The sequence below is a fragment of the Desmodus rotundus genome, chromosome 8 (assembly GCF_022682495.2).
Source record: "Desmodus rotundus isolate HL8 chromosome 8, HLdesRot8A.1, whole genome shotgun sequence".
Taxonomy (NCBI): Eukaryota; Metazoa; Chordata; class Mammalia; order Chiroptera; family Phyllostomidae; genus Desmodus; species Desmodus rotundus.
In genome coordinates this window covers 94,823,433-94,846,166 of record NC_071394.1, presented here as the reverse complement: position 1 = coordinate 94,846,166, position 22,734 = coordinate 94,823,433, and the positions used below count along the sequence as shown (strand labels likewise).

The window sequence follows — 22,734 nt, the reverse complement described above, 5'->3', positions numbered from 1 at the left end:
TAGATTGAGTGTGGCTTGGGAACCAAAAGACCTGTAGGTTCCATTCCAAGTCAGGGCATATGCCTGGGTTGGGGGCCAAGTTCCCAGCTGGGGGGGTGTGAGAGATAGAGGATCCACGTATCTCTGTTTTCCATGTTTCTCCCTCCCTTCCTTCCCCCCTAAAAGTAAATAAATAAAATCTTTAAAAAACAAACAAACAAAAAAACCAAAGACAACTAAATCTCCGCAGTCTGAAATGTCTAAACAAAAGTATAGGCATTTATGGCAATATTATGCGGTCATTTAAATGATTATTGGGGGATTTCCGGTCAAGATGGCAGCATTGGCACATGGCTCACCTCTTCAAACAACCACATCAAAATTACAACTAAAATATAGAACAGCCATCACTCAGAACCGTCAGAAATCAAGTTGAATGGATGTCTGACAACTACGGAATTAAAGAAACCATATCCATCCAGACTGGTAGGAGGGGCGCAGATGCTGAAGGGTTGGTCCCACACCAATGTGTGGTGGATAAAAATTCAAGAGGGATATCCTGGGAGCAAGGAGTCCCAGTCCAACACAAGGCTCCTCAGGCCAGGTTCCAGTGCCAGGACGATAAGTCCCCACAACTTCTGGCTACAGAAACCAGACGGGACTGAGTTGGTGGAAGGAAATTCTTGAGCCCCAAGCAATTCCTCTTAAAGAACCCACACACAGACTCATCTACTCAGACTCACTCCCTCTGTGCTCCAGCACCATAGTAGCAGCTTAAAAGGCATACTGGGAGAAACTGAAGTGTCTGGCATCAAGGTGAGCAGAGGCCATTGTCCCTTTTCTAAACCCTCCCCCCAGGAGCCACAGAGCCAGGAAGCTGGTGCCATACCTAAGACTCCATCAACCTGGCTACACACCTTGACCTGCCTTGGAGATCCCCAGAGACTCCGCCCCACCCAACTTACAGGCACATACAACCTGCTTTTCCATATGAATAGCTGGTCTTGGCTCGCACAACTTCCTAAATCCTCTCAAACAAGCAACAGCTGGTGGCCTCACCAGCCTAGATTCACAGCTTGGCTTCTCCTGGGATTCTCCCAGCCCAGCAAAAGTAGCAACCATTCCAGATTGTCTTATAGCTCAGGCAGAGTGGCCCTGGGCAAAACATGGGTAGAGGTTGACCTTGGCCTGCACCATCCAGAAAACCCCAGGGCCAGTGCACCCAGTGGACAGCTACAGACCACATCAGAGCACCACCACCCTGCCCCTGCACAGCTGATCCTCCATGAAGGGCAGAGGGCAGTGGTCAGTGGTCATAGTCAATCCTTGCAGTTGACTGGCCTGGATAAATCTCTCCCATTGACCTGCCAACAGCAACCCAGGCTCAACTACAAGAGGAGGGTGAACTCAGTCCACATGAAGGGCACACCTCAAGTACCCAGCTTGAATGATAGCAGAGACTGTGCCACTGGAACCTACAGGACACCTGCTACATTAGGCCACACTACCAAGACAGGGAGTCAAAGCAGCTCTACCTAATACATACAAACAAACACAGGGAGGCCACCAAAATGTGGAGTCAAAGAAACATAGCCAAAATGAAAGAATAGATCAAAATGCCCAGAAAAGAACTAAACAAAATGGAGATAAGCAATCTATCAGATGCAGAGTTCAAAACGCTGCTTATAAGGATACTCAAGGAACTTAGTGAGGACCTCAAGAGCATAAAAAAGATCCAGTCAGCCCTGGCTGGTGTGGCTCAGTGGATTAAATACTAGCCTGCAAACCAAAGGGTCATTGGTTTTATTGATTCCCAGTCAGGGCACATGTCTGGGTTGCTGGCCAGGTCCCCAGTACAGGGTGTGCAAGAGGCATCCACACATTGATGTTTATCTCCCTCTCTCCCTCCATCCCTTCTCCTCTGTCTAGAATTAATAAATAAATTAAACATCTTAAAAAAAAATCCAGTCAGAAATGAAGAATACACGAACTGAAATAAAGAACAATTTACAGAGAATCAACAGTAGAGTGGATGAAGCCAAGAATCAAATCAATGATTTGGAACATAAGGAAGTAAAAAACAACCAATCAGAACAACAAGAAAAAGAATCTAAAAAGAATGAGGATAGTATAAGCAGCCTCTGGGACAACTTCAAGCAGTCCAACATTCATATCATAGGGATGCCAGAAGAAGAAGAGAAAGAGCAAGAAACTGGAAATCTACTTGAAAAAATAATGAAAGAAAACTTCCCTAATTTGGTGAAGGAAATAGACATGAAAGTTCAGGAAGCACAGAGAGTCCCAAACAAGATTGATGCTGGATGCAAAGAGGCCCACTCCAAGACACATCATAATTAAAATATCAAACATTAAAGACAAAGAGAGAATCTTAAAAGCAGCAAGGGAAAAGAAGTTAGTTACCTACAGGGGAGTTTCCATGAGATTGTTAGTTGATTTCTCAAAAGAAACTTTGTAGGCTACAAGGGACTGCCAAGAGGTATTCAGTCAAAAAGCAGGGACCTACAGCCAAGATTGCTCTACCCAGCAAAGCTATCTTTTAGAATTGAAGGACAGATGAAGTGTCCCATACAGGAAAAAACTGAAGGAGTATATCATCACCCAGCCATTATTATATGAAATGTTAAAGGGTCTTATTTAAGAAAAAGAAGCAGCTCAAAAATATGAACAATAAAATGGCAATAAATACATATCTATCAACAATTGAATCTAAAAAACAAACTAAGCAAAGAAGAAGAACAGAGATAGATTCATGGATACAGAGAGTGTTTTGATTGTTGCCAGATGAGAGGGGGCTGTGGGGGAATGAGTAAAGAGGTAAGTGGATTAAGAAGTACCAATAGGTAGTTACAGAATAGTCATGGGAATGTAATGTACAGTATAGGAAATGGAGTAGCCAAAGAATTTGTACACATGATCCATGAACATGAACAACGGTGGGGGGATTGCCTGAGGAATGGGAGGCGCTGGGTTGAGGGAGGCAAGGGGGAAAAATCAGGACAACTATAATAGCATAATCAATAAAATATAATTAAAAGATAAATGCTAATTATGAACACTATAGCAACATAACACACATGATAAATTGAAGGGAACACAAAATACAATTTTTGTTTAATTGCAACTATGCAAAAATTATGACTGCTTGAGGACAGGATAGATATACCCAAAAATCAATATCTGGTTTGTTAAGGTAGTGGAATTAAGGACAATTTTATTTTTGTTTAGGCGAATATTTGCAATATGATTTGTGCAGTAAGTGCCTTTTTAAAAATGTGGTTGAACAGCCTCCTAGCATTAGCTAGAGGGAAACCATTGCTAACAGTCCTTTACTCAGATCTTACAAGCTATAAAACTGCTTTGATAGCTATTACCTCTCAGAACCTTCATAAACCTTGTGTAAGGAAGATAGGAAGAGGTTTCTCATTTTACAGATGAGAAAACTGAAGTTCAAGATCACACAGCCAATTAAGTGGTGGACCTTTAGCAGCTGATTCCAGACTTTAATCTTCTTTCACTGTAGCAATATGAAAACAGTTTAGCCTATCTCAGCTCTCATATGTATTCATGTGAATGATTTTTAAAAGAACAAATATTGACCCCCAGGCATCCAGAAAGCTCCTCTCTGCCACTCAAGACCCTACTTCCCCAGTGACATTGTGGAAGTCAGTATTTTGTTCAGATGTATCAGAGAAGTCAGATTTGCAGGGCACCTCAGTTTTAAATCGTAAATCTACCATAGAGGAGTCACTTCACCGACTCCCAGCATTGTTTTCTTCATGTGTCATACAAGAATATCAATGTGAATGGGTTAGGATTATTGGGAGAATTATGTGAGAAAGAATAAATAAAACTTTAAGCATAATGCCTAACTCTTCATAAAGTATGCATTCATGATTAGTTTACATTTTCTTTTTTTAACAGGAAGCAGAGAATTCACACATCTATACAATTTAAGAAATGATTAATGGTCTTCCATGGACCAGTCAGGCTCAGCTCTTTCTTTATTTAATCCTCACTTGAGGATATATTTATTGATTTGAGAGAGAGGACAGAGAAACATCAATGTGAGAGAGAAACATTGATCAGTTGCTTCCCATAGGTGCTTCGATTGGGGATCAAACCCGCAACCTAGGTATGTATCCTGACTAGGAATTGAACCTGCAACCTTTTGGTGTATTGGATAATGCTCCAAACACCAACTGAGCCACGCAACCAGGGCACAACTCTTCTCTTTTTTTTCCTTGATATCCTATACACCTGCTCCAGGATCTCCCCTGTAACTTCAAACAATTCAAGGATATGATGCTGTCCTGGAGTGAAGAATGTTTCTCTGGGCTTCTGGAGACTTTTCCTAAGTAACTCATAGAATTTGTTGTCAGGCAGCCCTCCAGCTTTGGATTTGCCAGCACAGTAGTTCTTCATTGTAGCAATTGTTTCTGATGAGTGATGCGGGGCTGCAGAGGTAAGCCCTTTGGCAATGCTGTTGGCACAACAAAGAGTGCTTCGATGGCGGATAGCCTCAAGCATAAGAGAATCAGGTCCCTGTCTTCTTTTTGAGTCTGTCACGTGCTCCATGGAACCTGGAGATCTTGCCAATGACTCCAGGTATAATAACCAGTGTGGAATCAAATTCTTGGAGTGTGTCAGTTGCATTGTGATCATTTGAGCCTCCTTTACAGTCACGTGCACTAGGCCCCTCACTTGCACAGCTATGGATATGGCATGTGCACTATGGCAATGTAGCTGGCTGCTTTGAAAGTATCAAATTGGCTTTCAGCAGAGTGAATGCGGCTATGGCCTTGAAAATCCCTGAACAGTGCAACCAGACTGTTGACGGTTGCATGAAATAGACCAAGTTGATATTTTACGTCAGAGTAACATGCAGTATGGGTAATTCTGGTTTTCTATATGTCATGGTAGCCATGGAGCTGGATGGTGCTTCAGACTCAGTGGTGATGGCAAATGGCACCTCTGACAATACAGCCCTGAGAGCTGGGCAGACTGCACAGGGGATTGGGGCACAGACTGTCATAACAGCGTGAAGCCCTCCCTATCCAACAATTTTGGGGGGTTTCCATTGAAAAACACACAGCTGTGCAATAAAAACTATTTCTTTGCTTTAAAAATAACAAGAGGAAAATTAAAAGCTTACTGAAAAGTTTTGTAATTCAAGTCATTTTATTCTCTTCCAACAGTTATTCTCTGCCCCTCTCTCCATTTGACTCCTCCTCCAAACTCTACTTGGCGCTCCTTCCACAGGGACACACGCATGCACATCTGCAAACAACACTCGGCATCTGACAGTCTTTTTTTTTTTTTAGATTTTATTTATTTATATTTAGAGAGAGGGGTAGGGAAGGAGAAAGAGAAGGAGAGAAATACCAATATGTGGTTGCCTCTCGTGTGCCCCCAACTGCGGACCTGGACGGCAACCCCGGCAAGTGCCCTGACCAGGAATCAACCCCTGGTGACTGGTTCGCAGCCCATGCTCAATCCACTGAGCTACACCAGCCAGGGCCATCTGACAGTTCTTGACAAGTCCCTCAAGAACATCTGGCCTTCCAAAATAGGATCTCAGCCTAACCCCATCCCTGGGGCCCCAGTCTCCTCACTTAAGCTTCACTCAAAGAGCCAGACAAGAGGTGACAGCTCTTATTTGTACTGTGTTCTACACCTCCTAAAGTGCAAGGGCAACTTTTGGGTGTGTAAGGGAAGGGCAAGTGAGCCACTAGTTAATTCCTCCTGCAAATACTTCCTGCACACTGCCAGGCACTGCAATAGCCAGGCACCCGGGATATAGGAGGCAACTGGGTAGATCCGTCTTCCCTCAGCAGTCCAAGGTAATGGAGTGATGCTTACAAAGTTATCAGATTACTTTCACTATGCTCAAAAGCTGAAAGGGTCAGTCTTTCAGCTTTGTGAGAATGGGACAGCATCATCTTTTCTGAGGTTTAACAGAAGGCAGAGAAAGGTTTTTGATCAAGAAGTCAAGGGAAGACATGTATGTCTCTTCTTGCTCTTAGTAAGTGAGCATTTATAAATTCTGTGTGCTTGCACTGGGAACATTCCAATGCAGCAACAAAAGCCTTCAGAACTCTGGGTAACTCCACCTGAATACCTACTGAACAGGATTTAATAAGGACTTTTAATACTAACTTCAGAGACTTTTATGCACATTCCTCACCACACCCTTTGAAGTGCCCTGACCGATCCCCCCGCCCCCCGCCCTGACCCCCCAGCCCCCCACCTCGTCCTCTGAGACTAGATCAAAGGCACACAGGTGTGGTAAGATGGGGAGGTGACGGGATTCGAAGGCTGAGTCCTGGACCTGGCGTTCCAAGGAAGTGGTGGTGGAGACTTCAGCAAAGATACCGTCCAGCAGGGGACCTCGAGCTCCCCTCCCCATCTGCGCGGTCCCGGGGTCCTGGGTCACAAAGGTGGTTGCCAGGCGCCGAGTGGAGAAAAGATGCAGCCCGGAACCGCAGCCGCCATTCTGGAGCGTACTGCCCGTGGAGTTCAGCTGGTGAGCCCCCAGCCCGGATGGTGGGACCGGGCCTGGGCTCCCACCACCACCTTTGCCTCCTCAGCCAGGGTCGTGTGGCCCCGCCCCCGGGTAGGGACTCCCGAGGGACTAGCCGGGGCACAAGCTGCTTCTTCCCGCTGAGAGTGGAAGCTCCCCCCACACCGGGCAGCTCCAGCCCCTCGGGATCGGAATTGGGATCGCAGTTCACACGGACCTCAGCAGCACTTCTCCGCTGCCTTCCCTTTTCCCAGGTGGGGACACTGGGGGACCCTTTTCCTTGGAATGGGAGGAATGGTATGAAGGCGAAACCTTTTTGGCCACAAGGAGGCGTTGTCTATCTGGGAGTAATTAGAGCAGCTTACACAGACTCCTTGGTTCAATTCCTCTTGGGTGGCGGGAGAGGAGACCATCTTTATGTAAAGCTTACCTTAAAGTGATGAAAAGACCTGGGGTCAGAAGCCCTTCTCATCCCATGTTTGTTCTGCTGAATACTTAAGACTGGCCATTTGACAAAGCCTTTTTTTTTTTTTTTTCCTTTTTTAAACCTTTGGCCCTTTGTGCTCTTAGGTGAGTCAGGAAAAGGATGCTGGGTTCAGATAGTTTTTTTGGTCATGTGCTCAGAGGCATTAACACCCTCCACCCAACCTGCCACGGTAGTGTACCAGAGTGGCCCTGGTCTCGGATGTATGCTTTCAGGGCCATGATCTCACACATCTGAAGCCTTTGGTAGGCTGTTTGGAATAGGTTGTGTCCCTTGGAGTCAGTTTCTCACCCTAAGGCAGCCCAGACATTTGAACACAGTACGCAGAAGGGCTTGCATAGGTCCGGAGAAACACCAGTTGGAGGAAATCAACAAATTTCCTTTATGCTAAGCATTGTTGGAGCAAATCTGGTTTGAAATGTCACCAATTCTTTTTAAAAAATGAACTATACTGTCAAACTATGGTGATGTCAACACTTCACAGCATATTGCTGGGTGGAATCAAATCTGCTGCTGTTCCTTCTGTGGAGAGAAGGGACAGAGAAATACACTTGGCCAGACAAAAAGTGGATCTGCAATGTCATTTAACATAATAGTGCATGCTCCAAAAAATGTTAGCTTTTCTTGAATTCAGGAAAACACTTTATATACTGACAATTTTAAGGAAGATTTTAAGATTTTATTTATTCACTTAAGAGAGGGGGGAAAGGAGGCAGATAGAAAGGGAAACATTAATGTGCAAGAGATACATCAACCAGTTGCCTCTCACATGCCAACTGGGGACCTAAACTGCAACCCAAGCATGTGCCAACTGGAAATTGAACCAGTGACCTCTATGGTTTGCTGGCACTCAATCCACTGAGCCCCACCAGTCAGGGTTTAAGGTAGACTGATGGAAAATCCAAACTCTACTCGGATTCATTGTGAGTTATCAACATCCTCCCAGCCCCTTATCTTCAAAGGGAAAAGAAAACAAAGTTCTTACCCAGTGGGTCTCCCATGGATAAAACAAGTAAGACACACCTAGAACCAGAAAAATCTTTAGAAATTTGAAAGATCTGGCCTTTGGAAACTGTTTCCTCCCAGCCTGGTGTAATTCCTCTGGGGTGGTACGTCAGTAGCTCAGGGTTCTGAGAAAATGGCTCCCTTGTGTTAGAAAACAGGGTTTTAGGGACAAGAGGAAACTCTTCATAATTAAGACTAGTGAAAGCTGAAGTTCCTTAAAAGGAACAGTATAAATTCTGAAACTATAAGTGCATCAGAATCCCTAGAGGTTTTGTTTAAGCACAGATTACTGGGCCCTACCCCCGAGTTTCTGATTCTACAGGTCTGGTGTGGGGGCCAAGAATTTGCATTTCTACTATGTTCCCAGATGATGCTGAAGGTGTTACTCCTGGGATCATACTTTGAGAACCACTGGTGTAAAGTACATGGGATTAAGAGTCCCAGACATTTGGTAAAATGTGGCCTTTCTGAGCTTCTAAACTACAATTAATGTCTCATCATGAAGCAACCTCAGAGATGGAGACTGTCTTCAGCAGTTATCAACACAGAGCAGGTCCTAAGGGTGAACTGGGATACTCCATTTAGGATAAATCTATAGGGGTGGGCAAAGGGAGGTTTACAGTTGTGAGTACATGAAATAGTTTATTCTTTTTTTTTTTTTTTTAATATATTTATTGATTATGCTATTACAGTTGTCCCATTTCCCCCCCTACTCCACTCCATCCTGCCCACCCCCCTCCCTCCCACATTCCCCCCCCATAGTTCATGTCCATGGGTCATACTTATAAGTTCTTTGGCTTCTACATTTCCTACACTATTTTTACCCTCCCCCTGTCTATTTTCCACCTATCATCTATGCTACTTATTCTCTGTACCTTTACCCCCCTCTCCCCTTCCCACTCCCTTATTGACAACCCTCATGTTCTAGTTGTTTGCCTAGTTTGCTCTCGTTTTTGTTTTATGTGTGGTCGTTAATAACTGTGAGTTTGGTGTCATTTTTACTGTTCCTATTTTTGATCTTTTTCTTAGGTAACTCCCTTTAACATTTCATATAATAAGGGCTTGGTGATGATGAGCCTCTTCAACTTGACCTTATCTGAGAAGCACTTTATCCTCCCTTCCATTCTAAATGATAGCTTTGCTGGATATAGTAATCTTGGACGTAGGTCCTTGCGTTTAATCTTGGGTAATGTAATTATGATGTGTCTTGTTGTGTTCCTCCTTGGGTCCAGCTTCTTTGGGACTCTCTGAGCTTCCTGGACTTCCCGGAAGTCTATTTCCTTTGCCAGATCGGGGAAGTTCTCCATTATTTGTTCAAATAAGTTTTCAATTTTTTGTTCTTCCTCTTCTCCTTCTGGCACCCCTATAATTCGGATGTGGGAACGTTTCAAGGCATCCGGGAGGTTCCTAAGCCTCTCCTCATTTTTCCAAGTTCTTGTTTCTTCATTCTTTTCTGGTTGAATGTTTGTTTCTTCCTTCTGGTCCATACCATTGATTTGAGTCCCAGTTTCCTTCTCATCACTATTGGTTCCCTGTACATTTTCCTTTGTTTCTGTTAGCATAGGCTTCATTTTTTCATCTGTTTTTCGAATAGATTCAACCAAGTCTGTGAGCATATTGATAACCAGTGCTTTGAACTGTGCATCCGATAGGTTGGCTATCTCTTCGTCGCTTAGTTGTATTTTTTCTGGAGCTTTGAAGTGTTCTGTCATTTGGGCCATTTTTTTTGTTTGTCTTGGCGCGTCTGTTACTTTAAGGGGCGGAGCCTTAGGTGTTCACCGGGGCGGGGTAATGCTGGTCGCTGCGCTGTGATGCTGTACGTGGGGGCGGGGCCGAGAGGGAGCAATGGCGCCCGCTTCACTCTCCTCCGGATTTCAGTCTTTCACTCCGCTACCCACAATCAAACTGGGCCCCTCTGGTGCTGGTTCCCGAGTAAGTGGGCCTGTGCACACTCTAGGCCCCTGTGGGTCTCTCCAATGACCTCTCCTGTGAGGCTGGGAGTCTCTCCTGCCGCCCCAACCCCCAGGGGCGCTTTCAATCAGAGGTTTGAGGCTTTATTTCCCCGAGCTGGAGCCCTGGGTTGCGCAGCGGTCTGCTTCTCTGCCCGCCGTTCGTCCGGTTTATCTGTGGGCGAATGTGGTGCCGCAATGTGCTATCCGCCACTCTGCCTGCCCCACTCTCCGCCACTCTGAGTCCGGCCCTCTGGGTTTATCTGTGCAAATGTGGGACCGCAGGGTCTGCTAGTGCTCGGACTGCCTGCGCCATTTGTCCCACACTCCGCCAGTCTCAGTCCCGCCACAGCCACGCGAGTCCTCTCCACCCCAGTGCCGTCTCCGCCCCTCCTACCAGTCTGGATGAATGATTATTTTCTGTTTCCTTGGTGTTGGTCCCCCTTGCTGTTCGATTCTCTGTCAGGTCTGGTTGTGCGAGGAGGCGCAGTGTGTCTACCTACGCCGCCATCTTGGTTCTCAAATAGTTTATTCTTGTATTATTTATTATTATTAACCTACTTTTGCCCACGCCTGTTTCCTCATCTGTAAAATGGGTTAAAACCTATATTCAGAGGCCTGTGATAATGTTTAATAGTTTTAGTACACATAGCTCTTGACAGATTCGATACTCGTTACCATCCCTTACTACTCTTTATAGAGATACTAGTACTCTAACTAATGTACTGGGATCTGTTCATGGGAACTAGAATGATTTAAAGTCAATATGAGATAAAGAGATATAAATTTGAATGGCCATGTCCTCACCAAAACCGTGTTAGGGGAATTCCATGTTCTGATTCCTTTCCTTTAGAACTATCAATGGCAGGATACCAGCTCTGGTCACCATGGACCCCACTGGACGAGAGCTTCCAATGGCTGCGGCACACAACACCTACACCTTCTTCCAAGCACCCGTTTAGGGCCTCCCCCTGCTTCCCACACACCCCTTCTGACATTGAAGTGCAGCTGTGCTTTCAAGAGGTCACTCTAGTCCTAGACAGCCCATTTCTGGAAACTGGGGTGAGTCCCAGGTTACCCTGCCACACATCAGAGCTCCGAACCATGAACAACAAGAAAGGGCTCATCAGGAAGCCCCAGCCTGTCCGCCTCAGTGGAGTGGATTCGGTCTTTGGCAGGGTCATCACAGCTCAGCCTCCAAAGTGGACTGGGACCTTCAGAGTTTCAGACAAGTCAGCCTTTTGCAAAATCATCAGCCGGGAGCACCAGTGGCCCACTGGACTTAAGGAACCTCAGATTCAGATGACAGTGACCATGTGCAAACAGATGCTGCGCTCTATCCTCTTGCTGTATGCAACGTACAAGAAGTGTACCTTTGCCTTGCAACACTCCAAGTAAAGGGTCCCCATCTGATCCCCGTTCCTCACACCATGTCCTTTGCTATGTGCATGAAGCTTGCAGACACCTGTCCATGTAGAGGAAACTGAATTGCCTCAGCCATCTTGCTTTTCTACCAAGCAGTGATAATTCAGAAGCCCCTTTCCTCCCTTCCCCTATAAAAAAGGGCCAGTAACAGGGCAAGAGAGAACAATACCCACTGTAATGTTGAACAACCATTTAAAAGAGAGTCAAATTAGCATTGACATGTACATGTGATAAAGAACCATTAAACAAACCATACAAACAAGCCTAGTGTGAACTCACTTAAACACCTGAAACCACAATGAACTGGAGACACAAAGGGGTACCAAGGAAGGAGATATCAATTTCTATATACCTGAGGATGAAGGGGTCAAAAATCTATATGCAGGTCAAGGATTTTTTTTCCACTGCCTTTTCTTTTTTTTTAAATATTTTGTTTATTTTTAGAGAGGGGAAAGGAGGGAGAAAGAAAGGGAGAGAAACATCATCGTGTGGTAGCCTCTTGTGTACCCTCTACCGGAGACCTAGCCCCCGCAACCCAGACATGTGCCATGACTGGGAATCGAACCGGCAACCCTTTGGATCGCAGGCCAGCACTCAATCCACTGAGCCACACCAGCCAGGGCTTTTCCATTGCTTTTTAGAGAGGAAAGGAGAAGGGGGGGAGAGAGAAACATCGACGCAAGAGAAGCATGACTGGTTGACTGGTTGCCTCCCATAGGTGCCTGGACAGGGGATCTTACCTGCTCAGACCAGGGACTGAATCCATAACCCAGGCATGTGCCCTAACCAGGAACTGAACCCCTGATCTTTGAGTTACAGGACAATGTTCCAACCAACTGAGCCATATTGGCAAGGGCAAGGATTAATTTTAACAAAAACAACCCTCCCCCCAACCAAAACAACAAAAACTAACCAGCCAACATCCCAATACCACTGGTGATTACAAAAATGGATAGAAATATTAACAAATGTTAAAATATTTATAGTTTGACAAGAAATAACTTGGTAGCAGCACTAAAACTAGGCTTTCTGGCAGAAGACGTAAGACTTCCCATTTTAGCTTAAGTATATTGCTAATGTTCTATTTCTCATAAACTAAGTAATTTTGTACACAGTTGTAACTAGATTCTAGGTATAACTCGAATAATATGGCAATAAAATAAACATACATATACAAAATCAACGTGAGTTTGATGGTACCTTTCCCCCTTTGTCTTATATCTACAAGATGACCAAAACAATTTTTAAAGCAGCCCAAATATTCCTTTTTACTTTCTTTGGGCTTTGACTAGAAATGTCATCACTCCTCCTAAAAGAACACAGAGATCTTCTCATCTCAAAGAAAGACAGTCCTTAGACTAGGAAACATATGATTTTAGTTGGTAGAGATGATGTTGGCACTAGTCTTTTATTATTTCTCTGCTGAAAACTCAATTCAATTCCATCTAATCCTTGATTAATGAAGGAAATCCAGAAAGAGGGGAAAAAAAGCAACTGAAACAGAACCTAGAACATTTTATTTGTAAAGCTGATACAAACCTAATTTGTATAATAAATTCAAAACTGGCTCCCCAAGCCCAGAACCATGATTGCTCTGCAGCGGAGCCCTGTTGTGTTTGCCCAAACTTAAGTATCGCTACAGTGGAATTCTGAGCCAGGGTCGCTGATGGTGTTAGACGATCTATGAAATTCACAATTAAGTTAATTCAATAAAGCCCCCACTTTAAGAACAAAACAGGATGCTGCCGGTGAGAAAGGTAGACAACAGATTTCAAACCCTGAACACAAAATGGTAAGAGGCTGGCAGAGATAAGCAGGGGGCATCAGTCTCTCTGTGCTCTAATCATAATCAGTGTCGTCTTCACTCTCATCACTATCTTGCTCCTTTTCTCCATCACTTGCTTCATCTTCTTCACCAAGCTAGGGGGCAAAGGATAATGAAATAGTTTAGGTCTGTGGGTGACCCTGTGAATTACAATACTGCTCCCACAGGGTTTAAAACCATACTACATCATTGTTACAACAAATAATAGGTTTTAAACCATTAATTTGAAAAATGACTGAGAGACCCCCTCATTCTTATAGCATAACATCTAAGCCAAGACCATGGAGGGAGACCATTTGATACTGATTTATGCAATAACCAAATTTGCAAAATTTAAAAATGAGCCATGGTCCTCATGCTGTACTGTATGTAAGTGACACAGAACACAGTGGGCATTTAATCTAGAATGAAATGTTTGTTAAATTAAATATTCTGGTGTATCTCCCAACAGGAATCCAGTGTCAAATTCTCTCTGGTCTGCAACTCTAATCTGGGAGGGTGATTAGGAGAAAGTAACAAACTAATAGGATATTGTCTGCCTCGGGTTTTTGTTTTTTTTTTCTTTTTTTTAATGAGAAAAAGGTAGAGGTATACTATACAAACAGAGGACTGAGCAATAAAATAACTTTTCTTACTAAATGATCTTTCTGCATTAGTCTCAAATTGCACTATGGAGAGGCTCCCCAGAGGGGTTCTTAAATCTGAGCTTCTTAGTGTCCATAACTTAGCTGAATTATACCAAAATTTTATAAACATACACATTTTTCTTCACCTTTCTTTAAAGTTTCAAAAGTACCTGTAGTAGCCCAGAAAAGAATAAGGACCCCTCCTCTTAATTTAGTCCTCAGTAGTGGCAGCTCTTGATTTTATGCTTTCACAAAATGTATTCACATTTTTATTTTATATAGAAAAATGTTTAAATAAGTTAACTCGTCCTTCTCAACACCCATAGAACATTCTTACCTCTTCTTTTCTCCCCTCTAAAATGATTTTAGACATGAATTTAGGGAAAATAGGTTACAATGGTAGGGAATTTTCAACTCTGTAACACATGCCACCACTTGAGATACCTGAGAGTGAATTTAAGATAGTGTGGGTTTTTCCCAGCCTCCACAGAACTCATATGTACACAGAAGCTTTTTTGGAGGGAATGGAGATAGGCATAGAGGTCTTGATTATTAACAGAAGCAGGGAAACTTCTGCATTCTTTATCAACTCTGAATAATTAAGAAAATGCAACATCAATGCCACACTCTGGTGCCTTATATAGAGAGATACCTCCGTTGCTTTGTTCTTGGAGGCCTGAGATGATGTGTCGTCCTCCCTCTCATCCACTGTGCTTGCCTGAGAATTCTGGGATACAATCTCTTCACCCTAAATGTGGATGGGCCAAGACAAATGGTGGGGTTAAAGTGATCACTAAGGTGTCTCCAGGGGAGAAACACTTAGTTTACAGGCAATACAAAGGAAGCACACATGGCTGGACGTGGGTACCGAACTGTGACCTAGCATCTATAAGTGATAATCTACCCAAGGTTTCTAGGGTGCACATGGCTCTGATACAAATGTAGTTTTTACAAAAAGTCCACCTTTGTACTCTAATATCATATAGATTTTACAAGGTCAGACTTTCAGTTAATGTTGAATATAGTTCTAAAATTTCCCAAATACCTTAAAGTATATGAGCACCAACACACCAACCACGAATGGCCATGCAGAGGCTGAAGGACAGTACACTGAGTGGTTTAAGAACATCAACTGTGGAACAGGACTGTCTGGACTCAAACCTTGGCTCCACTCAGTGATGAGTAACTTTAGGTAAGTTACTTGGCCTCTCTGAACTTCAATTTTCTCATGGAAAAAATAGTATCTACCTTATAAAAAGTTGATGTGAAGAAATGAAGCTAATCCTCTGGGATGCAATTTTTTCATATAAGATTATAAAACTCAAGATATTGTAAGCATGAATATGAAGTAGGGCTTGGACCTTACTTGAAAAATGCTGTAACTCCAGCCCTGACTGGTGTGGCTCAGTGGAATGGGTGTTGTCCCACAAACCAAAAGGTCTCTGGTTTGATTCCTGGTCAGTGCACATGCCTGGGTTGCAGGCCAGGTGACTGGTTGGGGGTGTGCAAGAGGCAACCAATCAACGTGATCTATGTTTCTCTTGCGCATGGGTGTTTCCCTCCCTCCCTCCCTTCCCCCATCTCCAAAAATAATAAAAATATTTTTAAAAATGTTATAACTACAAAGTAGTACTATAAGCAACACAAAATTTCAGTCAGGCAACTGAAAGAACTTATAAATGCTCATTTGTTAAAATTAGCCAGAGAATAACTTTAAGAATAAGACAGACTGGTTTAGGAAAAACCCCAATATATTTTAAAGACTATTTATTTTTAGAGAGAGGGGAAGGGAGGAAGAAAGAGAGGGAAAGAAACATCGATGTGCGAGAGAGGATTGCTTGCCTCTCGCACTCCCCCAACTGGGGACCTGGCCCGCAAGCCAGGCACGAACTCTGACTGGGAATCGAACCAGCAACCTTTAGGTTCACAAGCCAGCACTTAATCCACTGAGCCACACCAGCCAGGGCAAAACCCAAAATTTTTAAGAAAACTTTGTACACATACAAAAATGTGGTTATGAATCTACCCTTAGAAGGACTGAAAGGTATCTCTCTGGCTGAGGAGAGAGGTTTTATGGATCTGGCTCCTTATATGATAAGGCTTTCTTTGTATCCACAGCACATTTTAGTGCCCTTGCTGGCTGGTATGAGGGGTGCAGCCTGTGACAAGGGCCCACAGGCAATGTACCCTAACTTAAAGAACTAAATAGCCCAGATTTATGAGAAAAGGAGTCTTACTGAAAGGGCAGGGCTCAGGTGACCTTCCTTACATACTTCCAATGCTCTCACAAAGAAAGGGAGTAGGTGATTAACCCTAGCAGGGCCCCAGGCTTACCTGTAAGTCCCGGTTTTTGAGATTGCCCAGCCAGAAAGCCTCCCTGCAATTGTTGAAGGTAAGCATGGCTTTCACTCTGCAAACTAAGAGCTCCAAGGTCTTTTTGAGCAAAGGCACATGTTTGGTGAGTTTCATGTCCTGGTGAATCTGAATGGAAACAAATGCACCTAACTCATCTGGGTTTCTTATCATACTTCCACACTTCCTATACAGAAACTGTAGCATTCCTGACATCCTGAACACTGTGTAAGAGCATAAGCCCTGCCAGTATAGGCCAAAGACATATTCCATCAAACAGCAGTAGTTTGGCAGAGTACTCCGAAGAGAATGGCAACTGTCCTTCAAGCTACACCATCAACACATCTAGGTTGCTCTTCATAACCACTAATTGACCAATTATCAATGAATTTATACAAAATGTTCTTGAACACGTATTATACTGATATTAAAAAAACAGAGAATAGCCCTGTTTAGCCAAGAGAGTCCTTAAAATCCCACTGTTCAGTACCTTCTAAAGTTAAAACCAGGGGAGGAAGTGAGTAATAGGGGCTGGATCCAAAAATCACTTGGTTTGCCAGTGACTGTAGAACTCTATGGTTCCGTGCTCCCTCAAACAAAAAGTGACAATGGTTCAACTATAGGTAAAAGTGGAAAAGTCCTTTAATGCTGAAATATTCTCACAAGAGGTAGATACGTTGACAAGTAAGTAGTACAGCTGAAAAGTGCTAAAGACAGCTACTTTTAAAACCACCTCTTATCTCCAGCAGAGTCATCACCAACCACTTACATAATATTCCTCCTACCCCACGTATTCTGTAGCAGTAACACATCCACCAACATTCCTTATCTCTCACCAAAGGAGGAAATAGGATTATGGAGTTTAAGTCAAATTGCAGATGCAGAAACTCCCCTCTAGATGACTGCCCAATCTTAACCAGCACCTAAGGATTTGACAACTTTGAATAAACTGCCTTTGGACAAACACAGTCCCAGAAATAAAGGCTCTTCTAGACAGGTAAAAAAGAAAGAAGGAACTGAAGTCTGTGTATCTTCCAATTGCAATTTTTGATGAAGCCAACAAGCACACTGGTGACGTGACCTGCTGTCTCTTTTACCTTGGAATGTCCACACAGGTGATGAAGCAGCCTCGTGTTCAACTGGAATGTTTCCAGTAAGCTCAGAACATCTTCCTATAAACAACAAAATTCATAAATGCCATTTTATTTATTTATTTATTTATTTAAAGACTTTATTTATATTTTTAGAGAGGGGAAGGGAGAGAGAAAGAGAGGGAGAGAAACACCAATCTGTGGTTGCCTCTCAAGCACCCCCTACTGGGGACCTGGCCCACAACCCAGGCATGTGCCCTAGACTGGGAATTGAACTGGCAACACTTTGGTTCACATACTAGCGCTCAATCCACTGAGCTACACCAGCCAGGACATAAATGCCATTTTAAATACTCTCATTTTACTTTAGATGCAAGATATCCTTGCAACCAAAGGCTCAAAAGAGGATAAACCTTGCAGGTTCCAACTATATATCAATGAAAATCTTAATTTGGCCCTAACAAGAAGTACTGTCTAGCTGTCTTCCCACCTCTGTTTCTGGGTTATGAGACTAACCAAATATTGTGAGAGTGTTTTGCAAAGTTCAGCTGGCCAAATATGTGTAAGAAGTCATGTTTCTACCCTGATTTCACTACTCTACCTCTGGATCCCACTCGGCTAAAAAAAAAACCAAAAAACAAAAACCTCCGTTATAACAGCAAAGAGTTTATAAAACAAGTGAGTTCTTTTTATTTTTAAAAGATTTTGTTTATTATTAAAGAGAGAGGAAGGGAGGGAGAAAAACACTGATGTGCGAAAGAAACATCCATCAGCTGCCTCTCACATGCCTCCCAACTGGGGACCTGGCCAGCAACCCAGGCATGTGCCTGACTGGGAATCAAACCAGTGACTTTTTGGTTTGTGGGATGGCATGGCACCCAATCCACTGAGTCACACCAGTCAGGGCTACAAGTGAGTTCTTTTAAAAAAAAATATTCCTGAAAGTAGAGACGGAGAAGCACAAAAGAATAAGCAAACAAAAACAACGATACATGAGCTCCTGGGAGAACAGCAACACATTAGAATCAAGCTAAAAAGAACTACCACCCTCAGATCTGGAGTAGAAGTAGGAAGGTGGGTTTTAACCAGAGTGCATCTGAATTCAGCCTACTTTGGAATATTCAGTCTAAATGGGCATCTCTGGTGAAAGCTGAGGTGCATCAAAGGTGCCCGAGCAGAACTGTGGCCCAGAACCTGGAAAAGGGGACTGCCATCATGCCCCTCCTTGGAGTTACCATGGATATATCTTCTGAAAAAAACATACAAAGGTTTTTGCTCTCTGCTTTCAGTTCTTACCCGGTGTTTTCTAAAACTGAAGTCTAGGAGCGGCATACACTGCTTCAGAAATACTTCCACAAAGAGACGTCCGTACTGAAGAAGATAAAAGACACTGGTGATGACCTCTAGCTCAGGCCTCTCACCTGAAAGGCCCCTGCCTGAAGCAGCAGAACATCATCTAGCCCAGGGTTTTATTTTGTTTGGGTATATAAAAATAAATTGGGAGGGGTCCGAATTAAAAAATTAATTCAGAGAATGTAGCTTAATGCAAAACTAAATGGGTCTGCTAACTAAGCCCAGAATGAGACAGACTTACCTACCCCAGACACAGCCAATGGGCAGGGCCTTGCTCAGCTTAAGAATGAGGGCACAAAAGAACAGATGGGAAACCCAGCTCCTTGAGGACAACTTGCTCCCAAGAAGACAAAATTGGGTAGAGCTGAGAAAGCACATGCCCAAATGCCAAATTTACCAATCAGATAAATCACTCCCCCTACTCACCCATTTTCCACTGGCATCAGGGTGGAGTGAGTAAAAAGGAAGAGGCCAGGATTAAGAATGGGGTGACATCCACTTGGAAGGAACGCTCAGGAATGGGGAAGAAGTATTCTCCTCATAACATTCACTGGCTTTTAACCCACTGGGTATACCATCAAATCTAGGGCTAACTGCGGCTATTCACATGGTGAGGAGTGCAGCAGTTGCAAGGATATCAGCTCTCACATCCATGAAGCCACCCATGGGCATTAAAAAGAAGAATCATGTACTTCTCCTCCCTTGTTGCCTGGGAAGGAATGGCAGGGAGTGACTATTGTTCTTGAAGGTAGGTGCCCTAAAGCCACTCCTTGTATTTCTAAAACTTGAACCAAAAGTTTTCAAACTCACAGGAACATTCATTTCTCTAGTTATCCAACTAGTATAAGAAAATACATCCAGTTTTTTCTAAAGTGCCGTCTGTTAGCACAGATTCTGGAGCCTCTGGCTTGTGAGCAAAGTATTAAGCAATTCTTCTCAGCTGAGGCGCTCTCTAGAGAGACCCACAGGAAGGATAAATATCAAAGAGGGCCCACTCAGTCTCTCACCTTCAAACACACGTGCAGAACAGGACGACTATCGAACACCTGGAGAGATGAAAGGCAAGACACGAAAGCTGAGGTCTGCTCCATTGAGCACCCCAGCCTCTTTCTCATTGTGCAAAGCACAGCTCTGAGTGTTGTATTTTAAAATGAGGAAGGCCTGTCAATGGTTAAATTAATCATGAAGTAGAATAAAGCAATTAACATAATTAAAGTTCAAGAAAAGGAAGAGGGGAGGAAAAAGGAACAAGAAATGGCTTCCAGCTGGAGACGCTAAGAAGAGGGCATTGTAGTGATCCAAAACCTTGATCTGAAGCCTTAAGGAAGAATGGATAAGAGGTGGAAAGGATAATACGACATTCTAAGCTGGGCGAATAGCCTGAGCAAAATCATGGAGTGGGTGAGAGCAGAGTGTATTGAGAAACAGAGCAGGCATTCATGGTTGGAAGAGGGAGATAGTAGGGTATGTGCCAGATCAGAGGACCCAAGGTTAAGTGAGAGAGTGGGGAATGACATGTGGGAGGAGCCCTTAAATAGTACATATTGTGGCAAGATGATAAGGAGGAAGGGAGAGAAGGAAAAAGACAGTGCCTGGGAGAGAAGGGGTTATCCAGGATGGGTAGGGGCACAAGGGAAGAAGACAGAGAGCAGGTCCCCAAGGAAGGGTGGAGAGAGGAGCAGGGAGAGTCCATGCTGGAAACCAGGACCCTTGCTGGTTTCTGCAGTCAACCAGTGAGACGGGTCAAGGAATCTCCATACTCACCTTTATTAGGTTGATGAGGATACTGAAGTCTCGAACAGCCATGTTCCAGTAGAAGAGCTTCTCTTCATGAATCTGAGACAGCCAAATATACAAGCATTTCTCAGTCACAATCAAATATATCTCTATCTGTACTACGACTAGTACATGGTTCTTGAATTATACAACTATTCAGAGATTTAAGCCAACTATCCTCTTAAAAAGATGTGTCAACTAGTGCATCCCCAAGATAGTTCTAAGGTGTGTGTATATATAATAACATCGGGGTACCTTATAGAGACTTTCTAATAAGCTGACTCCTCTTCAGTAATTTCCAGGTGGAAAAAAGCCTCTGAAATATACCTATTGGCCATGAGCTCCCTGTGGTTTCTCTGATTTCCTGTGGCAGCCTATGCTGTTAGCGGTTCTAGCTTAGTTCTGGTTAGTAGGCTACCAAGGCCCAGGATCACTGTATCACAAACAGGCTTGTCACCTCATGGCAGCTTACAAGCAGCACAGTGCCGGGTACATGAAGCTGCAACTAAAGACTTTTTTTTCCCAGAGCTAGGGCCTATGGAATAGTACAAGCTTTTCCCTGCACAGTAACCAGGGAAAACAGAGCCCAGTTCTTATCTATAACTAGAAAAAAGGAAATTAAGTCAGGAGATCTTTGAAAAGAATACTCGATCTCAGTAAATCAAAGTAAATAGCTTAGGAGAAACCCTGGACCCAAGGAAGTACACTAGATCCTTGAATAAAGACATTTTGTTCAATGTCATTTTTTAAAAAAGACTTTATTAATTTATTTTTAGACAGAGGGGGAGGAGAAAGAGAGGGAGAGAAACATCAATGTGTGGTTGCCTGTCATGTGCCCCCTACTGGGGAACCTGGCTGCAACCCAGGCATGTGCCCTGACTGGGATTCGAACCAGTGACCCTTTGGTTTGCAGGCCGGCACTCAGTCTACTGAGCCACACCAGCCAGGGCTGGTCAATGTCATTTTGTTGTAACAATGAGAAAAAAAAAATCAATTCACAGCTGGAGCCACTTTCTGTGTGGAGTTTGCACGTCTTTCCTATGTCTAAGTAGGTTTTTCCAGGTATACCAGTTTCCTCCCATATCCCAAAGATGTGCACATTAGCTTAAATGGTGTGTCTAATGTTCCAGTCTGGGTGTGGTTGTGTGTGTGTGTGAGTGGCCCTGAAATGGAAGGGCATCCTGTTCAGAACAGGCTCTTTCCTTGTGTTCTGAGTTGCCAAGACTGGATCTGGCTATCCTGACTCTGAACTTGTATAAGTGGGCTGGTAAATAATTATCTTACTTGTTTTTATAATCTTTCTTAAATATACATATAGCTCACATTTATTTCAATGTTTAATATTGGAAGTGTTTTGGATCTTGTTTTTTTTAAGAGAACTTTTTTTAATTGATTATTTTAGAGAGAGAGAGAAACAGCAATTCATTGTTCCACCAATTTATGCATTCAGTGGTTGATTATTTTATGTGCCCTGACTGAGGATTGAACCTGCAACCTTGGTGTATTGGGACGGCACTAAAACCAACTGAGTTACCTGGCCAAGGACTGTTTTGGGTCTTTATTTAGAAGTTTGATAAAGCTTGTGTGACCAGGAATATGATGGAGAAACTAACTCTTGTTTATATCAATTAGCCTACGGTAAAATTGGTTTAGTTATACAAAATTTTGCTGAAGGGTGCAGTTTTCAAGAACCTATCAATGATATTGAGGACTTACTGTAATCCAAAGTCTATTTCTTGGGGTGAGAGTATTTGACTCACCTGCTGAGAGTCTGCTGCTGTGCCAGCCTGAAGACCTTTGACTGTCTTCTCTAGTTCAGCCATCATCACACGGAAGAAAATGACAAAGGTATGCCTAGAAGAGGGGAAGAGCATGCATACCCACACAATAATGCATTGGTTAGAAAGAACTTCCTGGGAAAAAAAGCCAAGGAACAAAAAGTCATTTCCTTCTCCACCTCTCTGAATGTCCTTTCATTGGGGTACACTGTAAGAGGATGAGGGAGTGATAAGAATTTAGAAATGAGTCCAAGAAGATGGCCTGTGAAACAATGGAATTAACTGTATAAAGGGAGCTAGTGTGGTGGTGTGGAAATAGCAGCAAAGTAATGGTGAGAAGATCTGACTTTGGGTTCCTAGTTCCGTATTTACTTTATTGCCTGTATAAGCCTGAGCAAGTTCCCCCTCTAACCCTCATTTTCCTCATCAGTAAAATAGGGTTAAAATACCTACATCTCACAGAATCCTTAAAAGGATCAAGTGAGATACAGAATGTACAAGTGCTTTATAAACTGTAAATATTACAGGAATATAAAAGTAACCATTAACA

The 22,734-nt window shown here is 43.3% G+C and overlaps 2 protein-coding genes across 4 annotated transcripts in view; one reads left to right on the top strand and one right to left on the bottom strand.

The window, feature by feature from the left end:
• The first annotated feature begins 6,312 nt into the window (after positions 1–6,312).
• On the top strand, positions 6,313–11,662 carry FANCD2OS (FANCD2 opposite strand). The gene is made up of 2 exons (XM_045192182.2): positions 6,313–6,774; positions 10,812–11,662. Exon 2 carries the CDS (start codon positions 10,820–10,822, stop codon positions 11,354–11,356), a length of 537 nt encoding a protein of 178 aa, XP_045048117.1. The 5' UTR covers positions 6,313–6,774; positions 10,812–10,819; the 3' UTR covers positions 11,357–11,662.
• A 1,216-nt stretch (positions 11,663–12,878) lies between these two features.
• Positions 12,879–22,734, bottom strand: part of FANCD2 (FA complementation group D2) — a 60,565-nt gene continuing 50,709 nt past the window's right edge. Inside the window, exons 37-44 of one of the 3 annotated variants that reach the window (XM_024556443.4) lie at positions 22,167–22,260; positions 20,395–20,466; positions 19,638–19,676; positions 18,574–18,648; positions 17,284–17,358; positions 16,169–16,315; positions 14,487–14,582; positions 12,879–13,303 (exon numbers count right to left, since the gene is read on the bottom strand). In XM_024556443.4, the coding sequence (XP_024412211.1) occupies positions 13,223–13,303; positions 14,487–14,582; positions 16,169–16,315; positions 17,284–17,358; positions 18,574–18,648; positions 19,638–19,676; positions 20,395–20,466; positions 22,167–22,260 (679 nt within the window). In that variant the 3' untranslated portion in view covers positions 12,879–13,222. The other 2 variants (XM_045192179.2, XM_045192180.2) reach the window with 2 other exon arrangements.